Below are 20,722 nucleotides of genomic sequence, written 5' to 3'. Positions count from 1 at the left end.
TGTTTTTGTTTTACTTATAATAATAATTATAACAAAGTACAAAAAATAAATAAATAAATTCTCAAATAGTCTCTGTCATGTTCAACAGGGGCAAGAAGAACCTAAAAAAAACGTTTCTGGTCCTACCCCCTCTAGCGTACATTTTCCTTATAAATAAGATATTAGGTCATCGTCATCAGCGTCATGTTTGTCTTGTTTTTTTTCTAAACAATCAAAAATAAGTAACTTTTACAATTACAAGAAATAACTAATATGATTTTACAGGTCCTGCTCATAACCATTCAGGATTTGGCTTCTAAATAATAAGATAAGATAAGATAAGATAGTACTTTATTGATCCCAATTTGGGAAATGTTTGTGTTGCAGCAGCATAAAAATACATGGCATTATACAATACAAATTAAAAGACAAGAAATAAACAACAAAGTAGAAAATATACAGGTTAAATTTACAAATTAACAATAACTACGTCTTAGAGGGTTATAGTTAGGATCATATGCGGTGTAGATGAAGGTTGAAAACATATAAGGAGCTTCTGATAGAGACACAAAGCTGTAGATTAGAAATTTGTTCCAGAGGTTTTCCACAAAGTTGCAGAATCATGCTGCATCCTTTCTCTGAGCAATGATGCTCGGCGCATGCGCACAAGCTATTCGGCGTCGCCCCATCACGTGACGCAATGATGTAAGCCCCGCCCCCGGCTCCAGGATTAAAGGGTCACGTTGCGCTGCAGCAGAAACCGAGACACTCTGCATCCTCCAACTCACTTGGTCTCAGTCCAGACAGCCATCAGCAGGTAAGAATACTCCTGATTCAATCTATAGGACATACTTCTTCTGTTAGTGATCATGTATAGGTTACAATAACCATGATGGGGGTGCGATGCTGCTTTACAGCCTTAAGCTAACTTGTTCTTCCTTGCTAGTTGGCCACAAATGAATGATAAGTACCTGACAATGGCGTCGTATTTTTTAAAAGAACGCCATTATAGTTTCCCTTCTTGTCGAAAATGGTATTCAAAGTCTGGTATTTCCGCCCATCGTCGAAATACGTAACAGGAAGGGCGAAACAACGATGACCTTCAAGGATGAAAAGAGACCCAGCCTGTTGCGTCTGCTTTGTGTAAATCATCTTTATGTTAAATATCTGAGTAAATAGTGATTTTTATCCGGATGGCAGCTGTGTGGTGTGTATCTGCTCCTGAGCACGTAGACACCCTGTGATGTGGAGGAGGCGGGGCGGCATGAGGAAGAGTAGGCCGAAATATGTCATTGATAGATTAAATACAATCATAAATTCAATTAAAATACTATATTTAGCTTTCCCAAGTAATGCTTTTGAACCATCAGACCTTGTGTTATAAGGATAACATCACAGATTTTAAACCAGTTAATATCACTTTTAGTATATGAGCTTGTAGTTGGACAGTGAATATGTGGCATTGTGCGATGGGATAATATGAGGGAAATTTTTCTCTCTTTTCTGATATTTTTTTTACCATTCATATGTCATGATGTTTAAAATCTGCATTCTAATCAATAATAAAGTAAATAATTAGTATATTAGAGCTCAACTAACGCTTATTTCCCAAAGATGGCTTAGAAAACCCTTAAATAGTCACATTTGACAGGCTGTATTTTAACAATAATAAGCAATTTGAAGAAAAAAAAATTGTTTTGTGTACCGAGTTTCAGAGTGACTCCTACTATAATATGCACATTTCCCCAATGTCAATCTTTTTCTGACCTGCGATGCGTGTAACCTTGACGTCTGCCACAGGCTTTATTGTGCATGAGAAACAGTGGCTCTTCTAGCTCAGCTGGATCAAGGCCTGAGGGCAGAAACACCCCAAACACAAGAGCCTGCAGCTCCTCTGGTGACAAAAATCAGCACTTGTCTGCATTCAACTTGCAATTGAGAGAAGAACATTTTTTTTTTATAAACCTCCAGACGGTGATAATGATACAGACTAGGCAACAGAACCTAGCAACCAGAAATATATATCCCATTTCTGTCTTCAAACATTCGATTATTTCCTTATTCAAATCTATCTATTACTATAATACAAACTATCAAGAACTGTTAAATGTGCCAGACCCTGTCCTCAGGCTTTATAAACTGTGGATGAATGATTAAAACATATCGTGTAGTTTTAAGTTTGCAGCTATTCTTAAAAAAACAACCTGTTGCAGTGGATGCTATAGATTATAGGAAGTGTTTAAAATGTAGGTTTTTGTGTTCTCTCACTGCATCCTGGGTTGGTTAGTGGGCCTCTGCAGCATCCATTCTACAGAAAAGGATGACTGGCTTTTTTAGTATGATGTAATCATCCTGTCTTTTCTAAGGTGAAGAGCTTAAAGTAGATGGAAGCAACAGATATGTCAGCTAACAATGGGGTTCTAGTTAAACCTGTATGTAACACCATGTTAAACCTGATTCCTATAAATGTGGATGTGCATTCAACTGAAGGTTATTAGTATGTTCTTCGACATGCAGCTCTGGGGGGTTCTGCACGACGCCACAGGAGAGGGAGTCGGCTGTTTCTTCATGTCGCAGTGCAGAAATCATGCTTGTCGTCTTGAGGCCGACCACTGTGCAACAGGCTAGAATGAATATCACAGAGAGACATGAGAGAGAGAGAGAAACAGGCTAATAATAATCCTGTCATCTTTTGCACATATCTCAATTGTTAACATTTTAATGGAAAGGATTCCAAATCACTTTTCCAGTGTATATACTGTTTTTTACAGTGAAGGCATTATTAAATAAACCCCTGCTCACCGTACGTCACTATCTTAAAGATACACCTTGTTGACAGTGGAAGTGTCACATTATCATCACAAGGCTGCTACTTTAAATCATGTCAGTGTGACATCTATGCAGCTGGGTGCATTTATTACTGTTCGGAAGACAGTTCTTATACTAGACATCAGTGTTTGTGCTGCGGAAGTGCCCTTGAGCAAGCGGAAACTAACATTGATTATTTTATGTTAAGGGACAAATAGTCCACCAAATGTCAATGTTTAAGGTTTTGAAACTTCATATAACAACTCGTATTATCACTTGGTTAACAGAGTTGGTACGCACTGCTTACTTATCTCATGTGATTATTAATAACCCCTGAAGCTCAATAATCCTAATATTATATATTTTTTCAAAATGAAGAATTTCTTGTGCTGTTAGTAATGATGTAGTTTATTCATAGGACAGTTGGGGGTGGCTTCACTATAAAACACTGCAGGAGACTAAGGACTAAACTCATTATATTCTGTCATCCAACACTGCATCAGTCAATAGATGCTGGCATTAAATCAATACATCCTAACAGTTAGTGTTCCTCCATTTTGTCAAAGCTACGCTGTCTCAAGCATGGAGCATATTGTAATAAAGTACAAGGACATACAGGATTTAAAATGACTCAATCAATTGTTCGTGTTTTTGAATGAGGCAATAAAGCTTCTGTTTCATTACCATCTGAAATTAAAGTGTAATGCGTGGTAAATAAATGACCAAATTAAGCACCACAAGATCACCAGATTCATTAAAGGACCAAACTTGATTGAATTTAATTGGATTATCCCCTTTAGTTGCAGTGGTAAGCCTGCAGCAGATGGAGCTTCAGGTTGTTTGAGTCAAAAGAGGAACTGTTGCTCTTTATTCTGCGCTGTGACTATCAACTAAACCTGGCATTTAACGGTTTTGTCAAATGGATGTCATATATGTTTTTTTTTTATTGTTAAAATGGCTGCCATGTTGAGTCATCTTTATGGATATTTATTCATTGGATTGATTTCCCCCCCAAATGGCAGAATGTCTTCCGAGGCAGAAAGGTGTAATATATATATATATATATATATATATATATATATATATATATATATAATAATGTAATAGTGTTGAAAGGTGTGTTGCCACCACACCTGCTCCGGGCTGATCGTATATCAGAGACCGGTCACATGCACACAGCAGGGCTTTGTCCTTCAAGGTCGTCTGTTCAAGCAGGATAAACAATGTGTAATTGAAAACATTTACAACGTCCTTGTCCTTTTTAGCTTCTTATTTCGAAGCACAGTTGGTAACGTTCCTTTTGCGTTTGACTTGCATAACGTGGATATTTCACATCCCCTTTCCAATGCAATGTTTCCTCAGCAGAAACCCAACCACACTGGATGTAATGTTAATGTATTGTTGAAGCATGCAGAGCTTCACAAAATATAGCAGCTATTTGCTGAGCATGAGTTTTGTCTGGCTAACACATGCAATCTGAAGTCCCACACGTCATGCTTTTCCCCTTGGGTTGGCCTTTAAACAGTGTAAATACTCTCTCTTCCTCCTCTGGAGAAATCTCTGACTTTATAGTCTAACTACGTCTAACGGTTTCCCTCAGGGCACAAATTATCCACTGCGGGCCTGGCCTCTTCAATTTCACCTGCGTGTAGAATTTAACTATTAGCAGTGAGCCACGCCGGACATTTGTTTGGTAACTGCACACCGTTTTCATTGAGAGGCCTGTGTGTTCTCTAAAGGATGTTATCTCATAGCTGTAAGCTGAGGATTAACACAGAGGATTTGGGAATGTCCTGCTACTGAAAAATAGCCTCAGTTGGGAATCCAGCGGTCAGTTCATTGTTTAGCTTTGCAAAACCCTCCTATCAGGGTATTTGATGTTACTTGCTGCCGTTGATGTGTTTTTATATTGGGTAATCAAGTGTTCAGATATGTGTTCTTGGTGGTAATAAAGCACTGTTTGTCTATTGTTTATCCTTGGTGGTATTTGTAACCAAAGGAGTATCCCCACCGACAATTTTTCTTTTTATCTGATATGATATGGCGCTGTACTTGAGATGTCGAGCAGATCTACAATCAGTGACGCTGTTAGCTGCGAGTGGCTTGCCAAACGGTGCAGACACCAGAGGGAGAAGTCACAGCTTGTTCCATGGCACCGTACCCATTAGTGAGAGTGATGCATTTTAGGGAATGGTTGAAAGTTGGATTTTACAAATACCATGCTTGTTCCATCTTGCCCAGTGGATGTCCCTTTGTCTCAGAAAGCATCAGCATGCCGCAGTGAGCACAGCAGGGGGTTTGAATGTAACCAAGTCATGTGTTAATCAGGGAAATAAAAGGCATGTAGACGTGCAACGCCAAAAAGAGAGATTCGTTGACAAAAGGAGAAGACGGAGTGTTGCTGAGGAGAGAGGAAGGAGCCGTGCAGCATCCAGTCTTGCAGCCATAATGAGGACTGGCAGCAGAGTGTATAGGAGCAGGGTTACATAATCGCTCCCTCTCTGTCTTATGTGCATGGAGTCGGGTGGGGAGGGGAGGGCTTACGCAACAGCTTATTTACGGCAGAGTGAAGAAGGGAATAGGGAACAAAATGATCTGGTTTACACGAGGGGTGTACGTGCACATTAGCACATTGTGACAGCACTGCTGCAGTCACCAGTAAGGCCAGCTAACATATTAAAGAAAAATTCTTCACCTCCAGATGGTGAATGCATTTCTGTCTATTTATATCCAGCTCTATGTTTTCTCATGGAAAAACATGTTCTGCTCACGCCATTTGATTTGTCACTTGAATGCACACGCTGGGTCCTTGGCTTTAATGACTCAACGCGCCATCTTGTAGGATTTTTTTGTCCCTTTCCAGCATCCTCCTGCCCTATATGAGAAGAGCTTAGTTATGCAGCGAGGAGGTAGCCATGTTGTGTGACACAATAGAGTCACAATAGAAAATGGGGCCACTGCTTGGCTGTCATCCAGGTCGACGGCGTTGAACAATCTGACCTCTTCAGGGCTTTCTTTTCTCTTTCAGCAACCATGACTCACCAGTATCCCGCACTGACTACTGAGCAGAAGAAAGAGCTGCAGGAAATCGCTGAGAGGATTACAGCCCCAGGAAAGGGCATCCTCGCAGCCGATGAATCCACCGGTATGCACTTGTGTACAAAGTTATAACATCACTGATATCTTTCCTATAAAGTTCTAAATGCTAAAGTAGCAATATCAATATATACAAAATAACAGTCACTTCAATATCTTTGGGAAATGTACATTAGTGCAAGATGGACAATCTTGCACTAATGTACATTTCCCAAAGATATTGAAGTGACTGTTTTGTATATATTGATTGTTGTGCTTTTATTTATGTCTGTGTGCATATGTATAAATGTGTCTGTTTGATTGTGTATAGGATATACATATTTTTATATATTTGTGTATTCGTGATTGTGGGAAACGGTTTGTTTGTGTCTGTACACACAAACTGAAAGATTGACAATAAAGTTGACTTTCACTTTGACAATATGATAGATAGATAGTTGCTGTCATTAAGTCTGTTTTGATTGGAGTCTTGACTGAGCAGCTTTGTGTTGACTACACAGGCAGCATGGGGAAACGTTTGAACCCCATTGGGGTTGAGAACACAGAGGAGAACAGGCGTCGCTACCGCCAGCTGCTCTTCACAGCCGACCAGCGCATCGACAGCTGTATCGGAGGAGTCATCTTCTTCCATGAAACCCTTTACCAGAACACAGACGACGGCACTAACTTCTCCCAGCTCATCAAGGACCGTGGCATTGTTGTCGGCATCAAGGTAAAGTGAAATTTAAAGCCTCCAGAATAGATCCCTTGAGTCTAGAAATAGTGGGTTTCATCTCCGTCTCCTAAAATATAATCACTTGAGCCTTATTTGTTTGATGTTAGCTTTGCCTCTGATTGTCCCCAAAGCCATATCGGTTATGTTATATTACAGTCTAATAGTTCAGTTGAGCAGGCAAAAACACATGTGTTTGGCTGTTAAAGCTGAAAAGGTTACTACAAGTCTGTGTTACAATTAGGGTTGCAAAATTCCGGGAATTTTCAAAGATGGAAACTTTCCACGGGAATTTATGGAAATAAACTGGGGAATTTTCCAAATTTGAAGGCTGGCTCTTCTTAGGGAACTAATGGTGCATTTCCACTACACGGCCTCGCTCGGTATGGCTAGGCCTCGTTAGGACTGGCTCACTTTATGGCGCATTTCCATTACAGTTTAGGAACTGGGGTAGTATCTATAGTAACGCAGTGTAGGCGGAGCCGTGACGTCATCTTCAATGAGAACCCCAGAAAAACAACACAGCCGTTAGCTGTTAGCACTCAGAGCTCACAGCTCCTCATATATGTTCAGAAACTAGACAAAAGTTAAACAAGTACAAACCACAGACTGCCTGTGTCATGGCGAATACAGTCGCTGCTTTATTTATGTCTGTATAGGCCGTTGTTGTGAGTGTGGACGGTCGGAGCATATACTGCGTTAGCTTAGCCAATCTCCATCTAGAAAAACACGCATTTTAAAAGGTTTTTCCCCTGCCGTCTGTCTGCAGACTTGACAAAGCATTAATTCATGGTTTTTACTAACCGGTATCAGTATGTTGTTACTTCGGCATCATTTTGAAACGTGTATTACAATTAAATCACGGTGAAATATGTCCATCTTGTTGTAGTTGTAGCACCCTTGCCAGCGATTCTCTCTCTAGTTTAGCATACTCAGCCCGACTCAGCCTCGTTGTCTCTGACAACCCAATCTGTCTAGACCCACGATTTTATGAGGCCAGAAAAACTGTGAATTAGGACCCGTCGGCCGGTACTAGGCCAAGTGGAAACGCAACCAAAAACGGGCCGCTGACGTCACAGCCCTCTTAAACCGTGCTCCGCGCTGTAGTGGAAACGCGCCATTAAATATAGTTGGGGAAAGTATATTTTAGCATAATCTTGACTAAAACAAACGGATGCCATTCAAGTACACTTGAATATCCATGCCATAGCACACTGCTTACTGCATGGCTATTGAGACCACACAAAGGTTCGCAACAGGCTCACTAATGTGAGAGTGGAAAAACTGGTTGGCATTCGGGCAAACCTAAGGCTCTTTGAGTCTGACACAGAGCCATCTTCAACAAGGCTGGACAGTGACACTGAAGAGGAAGACTCAGAGTTGGATGTTGATGAGGCCCAGGAAGAGCCCGTTGACTGAAAGGGTTTAGCAAAAAATGCAGAGGATTGCTTGAAGGAAGATTTGCATGTTTAATGGGACTTGGAGGGAGAAGGGCTCATTTCATTTCACATTTTGAATGGGACTTTGTGGGGATTTTTGGATGGGGGTGCATTTTTGTTCATTTTTTAATGAGTGGTGTTGGGGGGGATGAGTAACATTTAACTCAACATTCCTGTTTTCGTTCTTCAATGAAACAAATAATTGTTCAATAAAATAATTAAAACTTGTCCTGTTCCACTTAAAAAAAAAATCTGTTGAAATGTCATGTTTTTTTGTTTAATTTTGCATCGAATATTTCCAAAATTCCCCAGCTTAACTTTCCGGAAGCTTTCCGGAAATTTACCGGAAACTTTCCGCCCCTTTACAACCCTAGTTACAATACACACAGACTTGTTGTCAGCTTGTTTGGACACAAACAGACCCACACATAACAGTAGGTCAGGTTGTGAGGAGAAACTGGGGTTTATTTGAGAGTGAAATTCATAGGATTTTGCATCAGAATCTCTACATTAAATATAAAGCAAAGATTGGTGATATTGAACTTGTTTATTTAATTATTAGTGTGACATCACATCTAAAACATTATATCAAATATTGTATTGCTTCCTTTTTGCAGTTACCCTGTTACAATTTCTGTTCTCTGGGCCCTTTAATTTTTCTATTGTGCTAGCTATGTGTCAATCATTTAGAATTATTTTATAAATTAGACATAAATGTGCCTGCAGGTGGACAAAGGTGTTGTGCCCCTCGCTGGAACAGATGGAGAGACCACCACACAGGGTAGGATAAATACAAAACACACTCTCTCAGAAACAATAGAACCCCCCCTTGGTTCCTGACGATGGTTCTGTGCATGTGTTGCGCTGCAGGTCTGGATGGGCTCTCTGAGCGTTGTGCGCAGTACAAGAAGGACGGTGCAGACTTCGCTAAATGGCGCAGCGTGCTGAAGATCAGCGAGAACACACCCTCTGAGCTGGCCATCATGGAGAACGCTAATGTTCTGGCACGATATGCCAGCATCTGCCAGCAGGTCGGTGTGAGATTAGTCAGGCTTTTAAAAATATTATTTGCGTTCAAATGTGGTATTTGAGGACCCTATTGGCCATTCAAACCAATTCTTAGTGTATCTAAAGAATATGAGAGTTTGCCCTAACTTTATACTTTTGAATGTCTTGTAGAATGGCATTGTTCCTATTGTGGAGCCCGAGATCCTTCCTGACGGAGAACATGACCTGAAGCGCTGCCAGTACGTCAGTGAGAAGGTGAATTGAGTGACTTTATTAAACACAAAACAGTGAATACGACCCGTAAAGATTTCCCCACACGTTCGTAACAATGCTCTCACAGTCCTTTGACCAACATCTCGTCTCTCTGCCGCTGCTCAGGTCCTGGCTGCAGTGTACAAGGCTCTGTCAGACCACCATGTGTACCTGGAGGGGACCCTGCTGAAACCCAACATGGTGACACCCGGACACTCCTGCCCCACCAAGGTCAGCAACGAGGAAATCGCCATGGCAACCGTCACCGCCCTGCGCCGCACCGTGCCCCCTGCAGTCACAGGTCAGAGACCAGATCGATTTAGGAAATTAAAGTTAACAATATTTAATGTGAATAAACGTTATCTTCTTAACAATGTTACAAGGTGCTTTAAACAAAGATAAAACGGTAAATTGAATTGGAAATTAAGATTAATTCATTAAAATAACATAAATCAGGCAAAGTGTTAATGGAATAAATTGTCTGGAATCTGTAGATACAGTATTTAAGAGATGTGTGCATGTTTTAATTCTTGGTCAAATCTTCATTACGTGTACTTTTAATTAGAGAATGATGAAAATATGTATATTAAATATATACTGTAATTACACTTGCTGCTATAGTATCCATTATGTATTGTATAACTATAATTTATTTTATGGTACAATATTTCTGAAAAAACCCTTATGAAATGATACAACAGAAATCCCCACTCTGACATTCATGGCTCCTACAGTTGTATTATTATGTCATGGTTAAAAGAATAAAACATTGTATGAAGCCAGATTTGAAAAGATAACGTGTATATTTGCTTGTTTCTGTATTTTCTTAGGAGTGACATTCTTGTCAGGTGGCCAGTCCGAGGAAGATGCCAGCGTCAACCTTAACGCCATCAACAACTGCCCCCTCACCAAGCCCTGGGCTCTGACCTTCTCGTACGGCCGCGCCCTGCAGGCCTCCGCGCTGAACGCATGGAGAGGAGAGCTGAGCAAAGAGAAGGCCGCCACCGAGGAGTTCATCAAGCGCGCCGAGGTCAGACATCAGACACATCTTCGCAGAATATTAGAATGAAATAAAGTTTTTTCGTGCAAGATTGTTAATATACTCTTTTTGTCTCTTATTCAGGCTAACAGTCAGGCCGCTCTCGGCAAGTACCGGTCTTCTGGAAGTGGTACCGCCGCAGGAAAATCCCTCTACGTGGAAAATCACGCCTACTAAACACCTACCACATTCAACTGTGGCGTATAGTTATAGTCTTATATCTGCTCTGCTATTTCCCCTCACTCCTCCATAAATCACAGGCCTGTGCTGTCTACTGTACTTCAGAGTTGTCAGAGTTGTTAAAGATTACATGATTAGTGATGTGTATTTAAAAACATAATGTGAAACTAACATACTAAAGGGAACAGGCTTGTTTCTTTTTCTATTTAACCAAACAAATCAAAACTGCTTTGAGACAATGTTGTGACTGACTTCTGATCAGATATGACATTCATTTTCAGAGGTAACATTTGAACAATAGATCAAGATAATCAGTCAGTATTCAATTCATGCCTCTTCTTCCTGTCTCCACACCTGGTGCCGTCTCCCTTTCTCCCCCACATGGTAAATCTCAAGCCACTCCCAAGCTTGGAAGTGTCTGTGTCGGTGTTTCGCTTCTGTCAAAATGCAGTACTAGCTCATCCCTTAAGCGCTATACTAACAACCTCCTTGACAGTGGGACCAAGCGATCATTAGTGGCCTCAGTACATCCGTTAAGGCCCGAGAGGACGAGACAAACAGTGTGAAGACGTCGGCTTTTAAAGATTGAGTTGGGGTGACTGTCTGTCTAAAAGTGCAGAGTGCTTGTTTGTTGAGAAAGCCTTAGCTCCAGCAGCGGTCAGTAGACCCTCGCCAGGATTCATCCTAATCTTTCTGTTCTCACGCTTCTACTTACTACTAATTAGAGAAACATCTTGTGTGTCTATTCTCAGTATAACATTATCTTTTAATTACATAAATTAATCAATGTATTCAGTTGTGTGAAGGCGTCAATATTATGTGATGATTGTGTCATCTGCACTTCCCCGCCCCCCCACTGATTCCCCCTGCCAGGCCCATGGCAAAATGAGATGGTTACTGCTGAGATTATGTGGACCAATATGTGTGGTTGGCAGCGGGGGAAACAGTCACTGCTGTGTTGGGTTCCCGTGATGTTTGTGATGTTAATATTGTTCTTGAAGCACTTGGTGTGTTGAATAGTGGAGACAAATAAAACTTAAAAAAATAGCAAAGCGTTGCCTGAATTTATTACTGCTATTCTTATGGTGTCCACAAATAACAAATGAATTATCTGTGGATGCATTTTTATTCTGCTTGCGTGACATCTTGTCACATCATTCATGCAATTGCCTCCTTGTATCACAATGTTTATCCAAATGCATTGTGCAGCCATTTTATTTACAGTTAGTTTAATATAGTTTTGAAATAAATATTTGGATTGTTTATTTAAATAAAAGTAGGGTATTTTAGTGAAATAGTTTTATATTGTGTATTAATTTGAAGAAGATTAACCTTTATTTTTCTTCACTCTGGTTTATATATTTTGTAAAAACACAGTTTTACACACAGTACACAGATAGGTGCACGCATGCATTGTATTGAGGTGCCAGTCTGTCTGGCGCCAGGGAGCAGTTTAGTTACCTGTTAACCTCCTAAATCATGCATTTTACATTTACATACACAAATACAAAGCTGGTCAGAAACCTCACCTTTCAAACATATCTGGTTCGTTATTTGGATTGGATTGTAAGGAGCATTGTGAACATGTTTGCTCCTACACCTGTGAGACAAAGTGGACAAAATAAGCAAAACACTGCTCAATGTGATGCAGACCAATAAATCAAACAAAAATAGCCTCAAAATGTATGTGGTTTAAATTAGTATTTTTGTGACCTTGTATCTATGGAGAGTCAAGATATTGGAAGAAAACAAAGTTTCGGGAAAGTATGTAGCTCAGGAATAATTATCACAATTACCTCAACATATACACAGATGGTTCTAAGAACAAGGAAGAGTGTGTTGGAGTTGGTATATATATCCCAGACTTTAAAATATCGATCTCAAAAAGAGCGTCAGATCTATCAGTGTAACAGCAGAAATGCTGGCAGTAATAATAGGATTACAGTGGGTTGAAGAGGTCAGACCAGATAGATAGGGTGGTGATATGCACAGATTCATTATCCATATTAAAAAGCGTACAGTCAACAACTGTCAGAGAAAATATACTCATAGAACTTAACCATAGCTTGTTAAGACTTCACAGAGGCGGTATAGATCTTCAGTTCTGCTGGGTGCCTGCTCATGAGGGGGTAAAAGGGACCGAGTGTGCTGATAAATTAGCAAAAAGTGCATTACAAAAGGAAATAACATTATCAGTTCAACTTGGAAAAGGAGAAGGAGAAGCAGTAATTAAGAAAAAAGGGATGGGGGGGGGGGGGGGCGGGGTGCTAGTGGAGCCTTGCAGCGGCGAAACTGTGCCGCGCCGAATTGTTCCACATAAGCGCATAGGTGCGCCGCATTTGCGGCTCAGTTGAGGCTCCCTCCGCGAGATGACGCGAGGTGAGGCCCGACGCAGTCTGCGTGATCTGCCCGGATCTGCCTCTAGGGAGGGGCGGCCCTGGATACGTCCATGAGTTGAGTGATGGAATGACATGATGATACACACTCATGTACAGTAGGTGGCGGTATGCAACTAAAAGCTGTTTGCGATCCGCCATTAAAAGAGAGAAGAAGAAGACGTTTCGGGAAACCTTTGAGCCACCATACGCAAGAGGGGTTAGTGCTAGATCGTGTTCTCCTCCGAACATCACCGTTGTGTCCCAGCAGAAGAGAGTCCCCGTCCGCCGACATGCTGTCTGTCTTGCGGCTCTGCGCTCCAGCAAGGACTCCTGTGTGTGTTCTCACAGGATGTTCCCGTGCAGCCAGCGGATCGGTGAAGGACAAGCAGCCGCTGAAGAAAGCTAAAACCCCGCAGGGACGCCTGGACAGCCCCGAGGAGGAGAGCAGGGCTGCTCTGCAGAAGTTCCCTGATGATGTGAACCCTGTCACCAAGGAGAAGGGGGGCCCTCGAGGTCCGGAGCCCACACGTTACGGAGACTGGGAGAGAAAGGGCCGTTGTTATGACTTCTAGTTCAGTACTTATAAATGAGACATGTTACACCCTTCGTTATGCAGATGTGGCGCTATGTTTGAGTTTCAGATGAGAAGGTGAGAAGATCGAAGAAAAACTGACTTTGTGAGCATATCGAGGGAACAACCTTCAGCAGGCATCATGTGTGTGTGTGTCCTGAGTCAGCTAAAAGCAAATAAATATCCTGAAAATGAGTTGAATATGTGTTGCTGCGAAAGAGAGAGGCTATGTTCATTCTCTAGGCTGAATGTTAAGATCACCGAATCTACATCATCAGCTTTATTTAAAGAGACTCTTGGTCCATTTAAAAAAAAAATACATAGGCTACACCACTCAAATATAAATAAAAAAAGACAGTTATACCAATGTTTCCACAGAGGTGACTGGTATCGTACAGCACTGAGACACGGATTTGAAAGCAGCATAATGACAGAGTTATGAGAAACTTTCAATCGACAGATGAATTTGTACATCAGATTTCTCAAGTGAGCATGGAACGTGTTGACTCGTGCATTACAAAACATTTCACTTGCACTGCACCACCTTGGTTTTTTGGCAAGACAGTAGTGACGGCCATCTTGGTGTTGGTGACGTGTGTTGTGCAAGACCAGAGATGTAGTTCATTGAGCGGTTTCACACAAAAAAAAGTGTTACTTCACAGTTTTACGGCAAATTTAACTTGTAAAATTATCTTTTAAATTGACAAACATCATATGTGTAATTCGTGGCACAATTCAAACGGGATCGAAATATAATTATTCTCTCGCCATTGACTTCAATCATAGACTGACTTCAATACATAATTTTTCCGAGGTCCACCGGAAAGGGAGGGACTTCGGCTCTGATCACTCTAGGTCATGGATGTATAATAAGAAGCTCTGGGTAGACAAGTAAACACATCTGCTGCCTCATGGGAATCCAGTTCCTAAATGGTACATTACTCTGAAGAAAAGAAAGGTAACTTCAGTTGATGAGGCTTATTGTTACCTCTCTGTATTGTTCCATCTCCCTCTGGATGAGTTTCAGGCAGTGTTTGCAGAAGACACACATGGGGAGTAACTAGTTACATGTAGTAGAGTAACATTTGATTTACAGATTGGTTTCATCTCAATACAGTAGTGACAGTAACTACTCTAAAGTCTGTAGGGACTTGTTCACGTCCTGGGCTCTGAGGAAGGCACTGAACTGCTCACTTGCAACTGGCACCTCTAAAAATGCATGTGTTTGTGCATATCTGCATGCCTATGTGTGTGTTTGTACTGGTACGGTGTATTAATCAGAGTTTCATTAATAAAGGTTCATCTTCACATACTTTATATGTTCTGTTACTCTGTTCTTTTATCTCAGTTCTTTTGAAGAAATGTTCGACTAATGATCTTTATTTTAGTTCTATAGAAGTTTAAACAGTTAAACAGTTGTAAGTGTTGAGTGAGGTTAAAGGTCCCATGTCATGGCCATTTCTACTGATCATAATTCCATTGAGGTCTACTAGAATAGATTTATATTGTGCAATTTTCCAAAATCACATTGGTTTCTCATACAGCATCTCTGTATAGTATGTGTATTCACTCTCTGTCCTAAACGGCTTGTTGGAGCTCCTGCCCCCCCCCTTTACTCTACTTTTACTACCAGATGTGCAGTCAGTTGCTGCAAAAGTGGCCGACTTCTCATCCACGATTACGTCACTTCCGATCTAGCATGCGATCTAGCACTAACCCCGCAAGAGGCGCTGTTGTCAACTTCTCACACTGTGTTGTGTGTTTAATATCTTCACCGGTGGCGCCGACGGTAACTGAACCTCTTAACCTCTTGCGTCTTAAACAATCCTACTACCTTATCGGCGTCTGGGGAAGACATACAAATAGCTGTATATTCCAATATTTGGTTACATTTAAGGAAATTGTAGACGGGTATCTGGTTCACGACTAACACATAACCGCCCGTCTAGTTCTCAATGTTGGTCACATGACGTTTGACTGGGTGCTTCCTGATAACAAACGCACCCTTCTCACTTCATAGACAGACATGGCTACCACGGAAGTGGGTGAGTAGCTCAAAACCTGAATGCTGTTTGGGTTATTTATTTCATACTCAAAGGCAGCATTAACATAACCTTACAGCAGTTTGTTAGGGTATATTTAACACGTATTTAGCAGTTAAAGGGACCCTTGTACAGACTGTTTTCTCCATGTAAAGCCCCTCTAAAGCTAACAGCTAGCTTAGCTAGACGCACCAGTAGCTGAAGCAATGCTGCCCTTCCTAATATATGTCTTAATTCATTATTAACGTGTTAGGTCCGAATGATTTACAATATTCGAGTCTTAAGTTTCCCCTTAATATATTTCCTATTGTTTCCTATTTAAAACTAACCAGGTCTTGAAACCATTAACTGTGTTGCCCCCTTCATGTTCTCTCTTACAATGTACATGTTTACTTCTTATTATTCATGAGAGGGACACAATACAAAAAACTCCTTTTTATAGACTGGAAATGTGTAAAATATGACAGGAATCTGTATCCTTGGTTAATCTATAGACAAATCAAGATATGTGTCACATTGATGCAAAAAATATGTGAAAATCCATCATTGCCATGAAACATTATTTTGAATTGATTTGCAATATTGCCCACAGTGGCTCTCACTGTACACAACCAGAGATAATACAAGGATACATCCACAGTATAAACAACATAAACTCTCTGACAGTTTACAAATATCTGCATGTATGTCTTTATATAAACAGTAATACCGTAAAGGTTATTTGGCTTAATGTTCATGTATTTCTTTCAGAGCGTAGACGTGGCCAGCTGGCCTCTCTGTCCATAGCAGCGGTGGTCATCATCGTGGGAGCCCCTCTGTGGTGGAGAACAACTGAAACTTACCGCGCCTGGTTGCCTGTCAGTCAGATAAATGAGTTGGCCAATCTGCAGGTTTGATTACGCTTCTTGCTATTAACTACATGTCTTCCGTCTTGTTAGCCATATTATCTTGCATGTGTAATACATGAGTACCTTTTTACAATCTTTGTCTGTGTTTCTTTGTTTATTATAGCTACAGTTGAGTGCTGATGTGGAGGTTGTGTTTGCACGTGGAACGGTGACGCCTGAGCAGCAGAAGAAGGTCCCGCTGACAAAGACACAGGATGAAGAACACACAGTGGATGGTGTGTTATTCATCAATGCTGGCTGTGATCTTGTGGTTAAAAATAAGAAGACTCTAAAGCACTTATTGTCTTCTGTTTACAGAGGACACAGCTTTGCGGTACAGGTATGAGACAAAGTACCGCACAGCTAATATCATGGAGGAGGATGCACTGAACCAGTCCTCTGCTGCAGGTGAGAAGCTGCCTGCCTTTCAAATCTAGCTGACAGATAGTTGGTATCTCAGTGTGATAGCACAGGTTGTAATTTCTCTCTGTCTCATTTGTTCTTCTTCTTTAGACGCAGATCTTTCTCTGCACACCCTCAGTGAGAGCCTGTGTGGCTCTTTGGTTGTGTACGTGATCCCAGAATCATCTTCACTGCTGCCTGAGGTTTAACTCGCATCTTTTACATTTACTTCTCTTTCTTTTTCTTCATGTGTTTGGTTTTAAAGAGGACTGTTTGGCCCTTTCCTATTCTTAATTCCCTTAGTTTTTATCTGTGTGTGTGTTTAATTAAACTCTGTGTGTAGTTTTATGCTTTGATAAAAGGTGAAATAAGCTTTTCTGAGGTAATGAATCACTGTGTAGTCAAGTAGCCTTTTTTTATCTATCATCTAGCCATTGCTGCTTAGAGTCTAACTCCTAAATACAGTACCTACTGTACAGCTTTTCACATATTTATGAATCCTTTTTGTCCCTCTGGATTAGTAGAATATAAACTAAAATACCCACATGATCTGTACCCCCATGCCTCTCAGGATGTGGACGTGTATATTGGTCAGAGACGGACAGCCCTGCTGCGTAACGGTGCCCAGATGAGAGTGGGAAGGACGATAGAGCAATTGCTGGCTCACCTGGAGCCACGGATAAGGCAGGTGCTGAAGGTGATGTCTTTTAGCCACACGGACATCACCGCGGCCCTCAGCGGCAGAGTCCGTCTCAGCCCTGGCAACAAAGAGAGCATCGCTGACAGCATGAGGGCCTTTAAATCCAGCCCAGGTTGGTGTTGTTTAAGCACAGCCATAAAGTGAACCAACTATGTATTTTTCCAGTCAGTTTATAACTCAATTACCTAAACACTGGTCTCCATTTCATCTTTAGGTTATGAGATAACCTTCAGTCTGTTGAACCCAGACCCAAAGTCACACCGGCTACACTGGGACATAGAGGGGGCCGTGCAGACCTACATCCAACCTCTGCTCACAAAACTGGCCCCTGTGGCCAATTTTAGCATTGACTCTCAGGTACTTTTTGGGCAAGTGTGTGAATGTGCACAATGACACACTGCTCAGCTACTGTATGTTCATAAACATATTTGTCTTTTACAGACATTATACTATGCCATGCTCGGTGTCAACCCACGATTTGACAGCAGCCGCAACGCCTACACACTCAACTCTGACAGCCTGGCTCATGTCATCAACCCTGTGGAGGCTAGACTGGGTAAATGAAACACACACACTAAGTTTTCCAAATGTTTGCCAAAAAAAGAAATGTGGTGTATTAATACAATATATAACAGGTTTTTTTATTTTTTTTATAATAAGGCTCAAATGCTGCATCTTCAAACCCGGTGTTGAATTTTCTTCTGTACGCCCCGGATGCCCAGCATTCCCCCCTTTACATTCAAGACTGCCAGAAACAGAAAGTGCCTTCTAACGCGTTTCACTCTCCACGTTGGGGTGGAATTATGGTAAGGTAATCTAAGGGGCAAAACTACGTGACAGTAGTATTAATCCTGTGAATGGTTATAGCTTATATAATTAGTTTGATGGGCAATAATAACGTGCAATTATGGATCTGCCACTACGTTTTTTGCACCACTAAATACTGTTAATATTTACATTAATTATGTGACCATCTATGTTTCCTGTAGATATTTAATTGCTCTTTTTACTGCACTGTTAGTGTACAGTTGTATTATTATGCTGCTGGTTGTATTGTATTTTTGCGACTCCGGCACAACAATTTCCTTCTTGATAAATAAAGTCCTATCTTATCTTATCTTACTGATTAAACAAAACCTCTCATCTATGTTTTCATAGGTTTATAATGTTAATAGTGTCTACGGACCAGAGGCTGTGTTCCCTGTTGACATCAACATCGACATGGCCAAAGTCATGGGAGTCTTCCTTGCACAGCTGAGGTAATTTGACGGCTACAAAATGACAGATGATGCTTTTCCTGTAGACACAAGGTAACTTTCCTGAATACCATCTTGTCCTGTTAGACTGTTGCTGGGTGTGCAGTCGTCTACCGCTCCGCCTGGCTTCCTGGTGGCTCCGTGCAGCAGCACAGGTCTAGCTGATTGGGAGCTGGACCGCCTCATGTGGAGTCGGAGTGTGGAAAATGTGGCGACAGCAGCCACCACCATCACCTCACTGGCACAGCTCCTGGACCAGATAGGCAACATTGTTATCAATGACAACATTGCTGAACAGGTAAACTGCACCAATCAGTAGATTTTTATGCTGCCTTTTTGTGGCTACATATGTAGGTTTACCTATCTGGACATGCTGGGCCCAATTCTTGGACGGACAGTATGAGCCCTAAAATAGTGTTTGACCAGCCTGGTTCCAGACCTCTGAATCACTGTACCTCCAGAGGAGCTGAAATTATAAATAATTTTAAACTAACCCAAAAAAAACATCTATTAAATCTGGCTTTAATTTAGTGTTTTATGATTGTGTGTTTCTATTAATTTCACTTATTCTTGTATCTCTAATTTTGTATCAAGACTCAAAAAGAGCTTGTTAATTATACCTTTCTTTTTTACTATTATTGCATGAGTTGTATCCAACCTCTTGATTGTTGTTGCCGTTCCTCAGGTGTCGAGTGCCGTCACGTCTCTGCAGCTGGCTGTGGCTGAGCTGGAGGCCGGGAACCTGGGCTTTGCTCTGCAGTACAGTAAAGAGGCCATCTTGGCATCAGAGCGGGCATTCTTTGATCCGTCGCTGCTCCACCTCCTCTACTTTCCTGACGACCAGAAGTTTGCTATCTACATACCTCTCTTCCTGCCCATGTGTGTGCCAATCCTGCTGTCACTGCTCAAAATAATCTCTGATGCTAGACAGAGACGCAAAGAGAGACAAGCCAAGAAGGACTGAGAAACACTTGTGATGAACATGTGAAGAAAAAACATGTTAAGAATGATCATTTTGTCGAGGGACATCACATTTAGGTACAAAGGTTTGCATGAAGAAAGACTCTTTACAGAATTGGGGTGTGGAATGTACAAAACCAGTATGTAATATTAATGATTGGCTGCCATGTTTGTGTGACACTGTATACTGGGAAGCTTGAATTGTTGAAAATGTTTTTTATATTTGAATTCCACTGTTTATTCTAAGTTATTAACAAATAAAGATTTAAGTTGTAACTCATGTTGTTGCTCTTTTGTTAGCTCAAAAACTGAAATATCTGAATTATCTGAATTTATATCATTACTACATAAGTTGAGCATTGTTCAATTCATATTTTTTTTTCTTTTTCTGGAGTGTACAAAGCAATTCACTGTTTATATCACCTGAGTTGTGTTACTTGTACTTAGGTGATTTTAGAACGTTTTTTCTTGCTACATAAACTAAATCCCTGACTGTTTTCTTTTTACATGGCCAGTTTCCGGGCATGTTTACTATACCTGGATCTCTGGCCAATCGTGAATGTGGCTTAATTTGCATCCTCAATGCATCCATTTGGTAGCTGTTTTTGATCATATCAATTCATTTTTGTATTATATTGTAGTGAATTGTAATCCCCTACTACATTCAATTTGTAAATAGAATGGATATAGTAGTTGAATGAGCACAGTATTAAACATCACACATTGTGAAAAGTTGAGGCAGTGTAACCATTACATTACAATGCATTGATATGGCTGAAACCATTAAATCAGAACACCTTTATTCGTCTCACAGGGGAAGGGAAAATGTACATTACAGCAAAAGTGAGGATAGGGACCTAAAAAAACAAACACTATTGGATAGAGGGCATGCACATAATATATAAAATAAAATAGTTTTATCCTAAGTGTCTAACAAAAAGTGTTTTTACATTCAGTTTTCAACCCAGTTTCACTAATGCCTGCTTGGAACCAAACTCTGAAGTAGTTTGATA

The 20,722-nt window shown here is 40.9% G+C and overlaps 3 protein-coding genes across 3 annotated transcripts; all 3 read left to right on the top strand.

Moving 5' to 3' along the window:
• Positions 1–685: 685 nt before the first annotated feature.
• Positions 686–11,560, top strand: aldocb (aldolase C, fructose-bisphosphate, b). The gene is made up of 9 exons (XM_034139949.1): positions 686–796; positions 5,816–5,932; positions 6,384–6,595; positions 8,761–8,815; positions 8,905–9,065; positions 9,214–9,297; positions 9,421–9,595; positions 10,125–10,324; positions 10,418–11,560. Exons 2-9 carry the CDS (start codon positions 5,821–5,823, stop codon positions 10,508–10,510), a joined length of 1,092 nt encoding a protein of 363 aa, XP_033995840.1. The 5' UTR covers positions 686–796; positions 5,816–5,820; the 3' UTR covers positions 10,511–11,560.
• A 1,417-nt stretch (positions 11,561–12,977) lies between these two features.
• On the top strand, positions 12,978–13,657 carry sdhaf4 (succinate dehydrogenase complex assembly factor 4). Its single transcript, XM_034140270.1, has one exon. It carries the CDS (start codon positions 13,020–13,022, stop codon positions 13,461–13,463), a length of 444 nt encoding a protein of 147 aa, XP_033996161.1. The 5' UTR covers positions 12,978–13,019; the 3' UTR covers positions 13,464–13,657.
• A 1,739-nt stretch (positions 13,658–15,396) lies between these two features.
• Positions 15,397–19,985, top strand: pigs (phosphatidylinositol glycan anchor biosynthesis, class S). The gene is made up of 12 exons (XM_034140269.1): positions 15,397–15,507; positions 16,255–16,394; positions 16,516–16,627; positions 16,710–16,799; positions 16,905–16,996; positions 17,365–17,605; positions 17,708–17,850; positions 17,935–18,049; positions 18,154–18,299; positions 18,652–18,752; positions 18,837–19,047; positions 19,435–19,985. Exons 1-12 carry the CDS (start codon positions 15,489–15,491, stop codon positions 19,711–19,713), a joined length of 1,689 nt encoding a protein of 562 aa, XP_033996160.1. The 5' UTR covers positions 15,397–15,488; the 3' UTR covers positions 19,714–19,985.
• Positions 19,986–20,722: the final 737 nt, after the last annotated feature.

The sequence above is a fragment of the Trematomus bernacchii genome, unplaced genomic scaffold, assembly GCF_902827165.1.
Source record: "Trematomus bernacchii unplaced genomic scaffold, fTreBer1.1, whole genome shotgun sequence".
Classification (NCBI taxonomy): domain Eukaryota; kingdom Metazoa; phylum Chordata; class Actinopteri; order Perciformes; family Nototheniidae; genus Trematomus; species Trematomus bernacchii.
The sequence above is the reverse complement of the archived record's forward strand: the minus strand, read 5'-3'. Positions and strand labels throughout refer to the sequence as shown.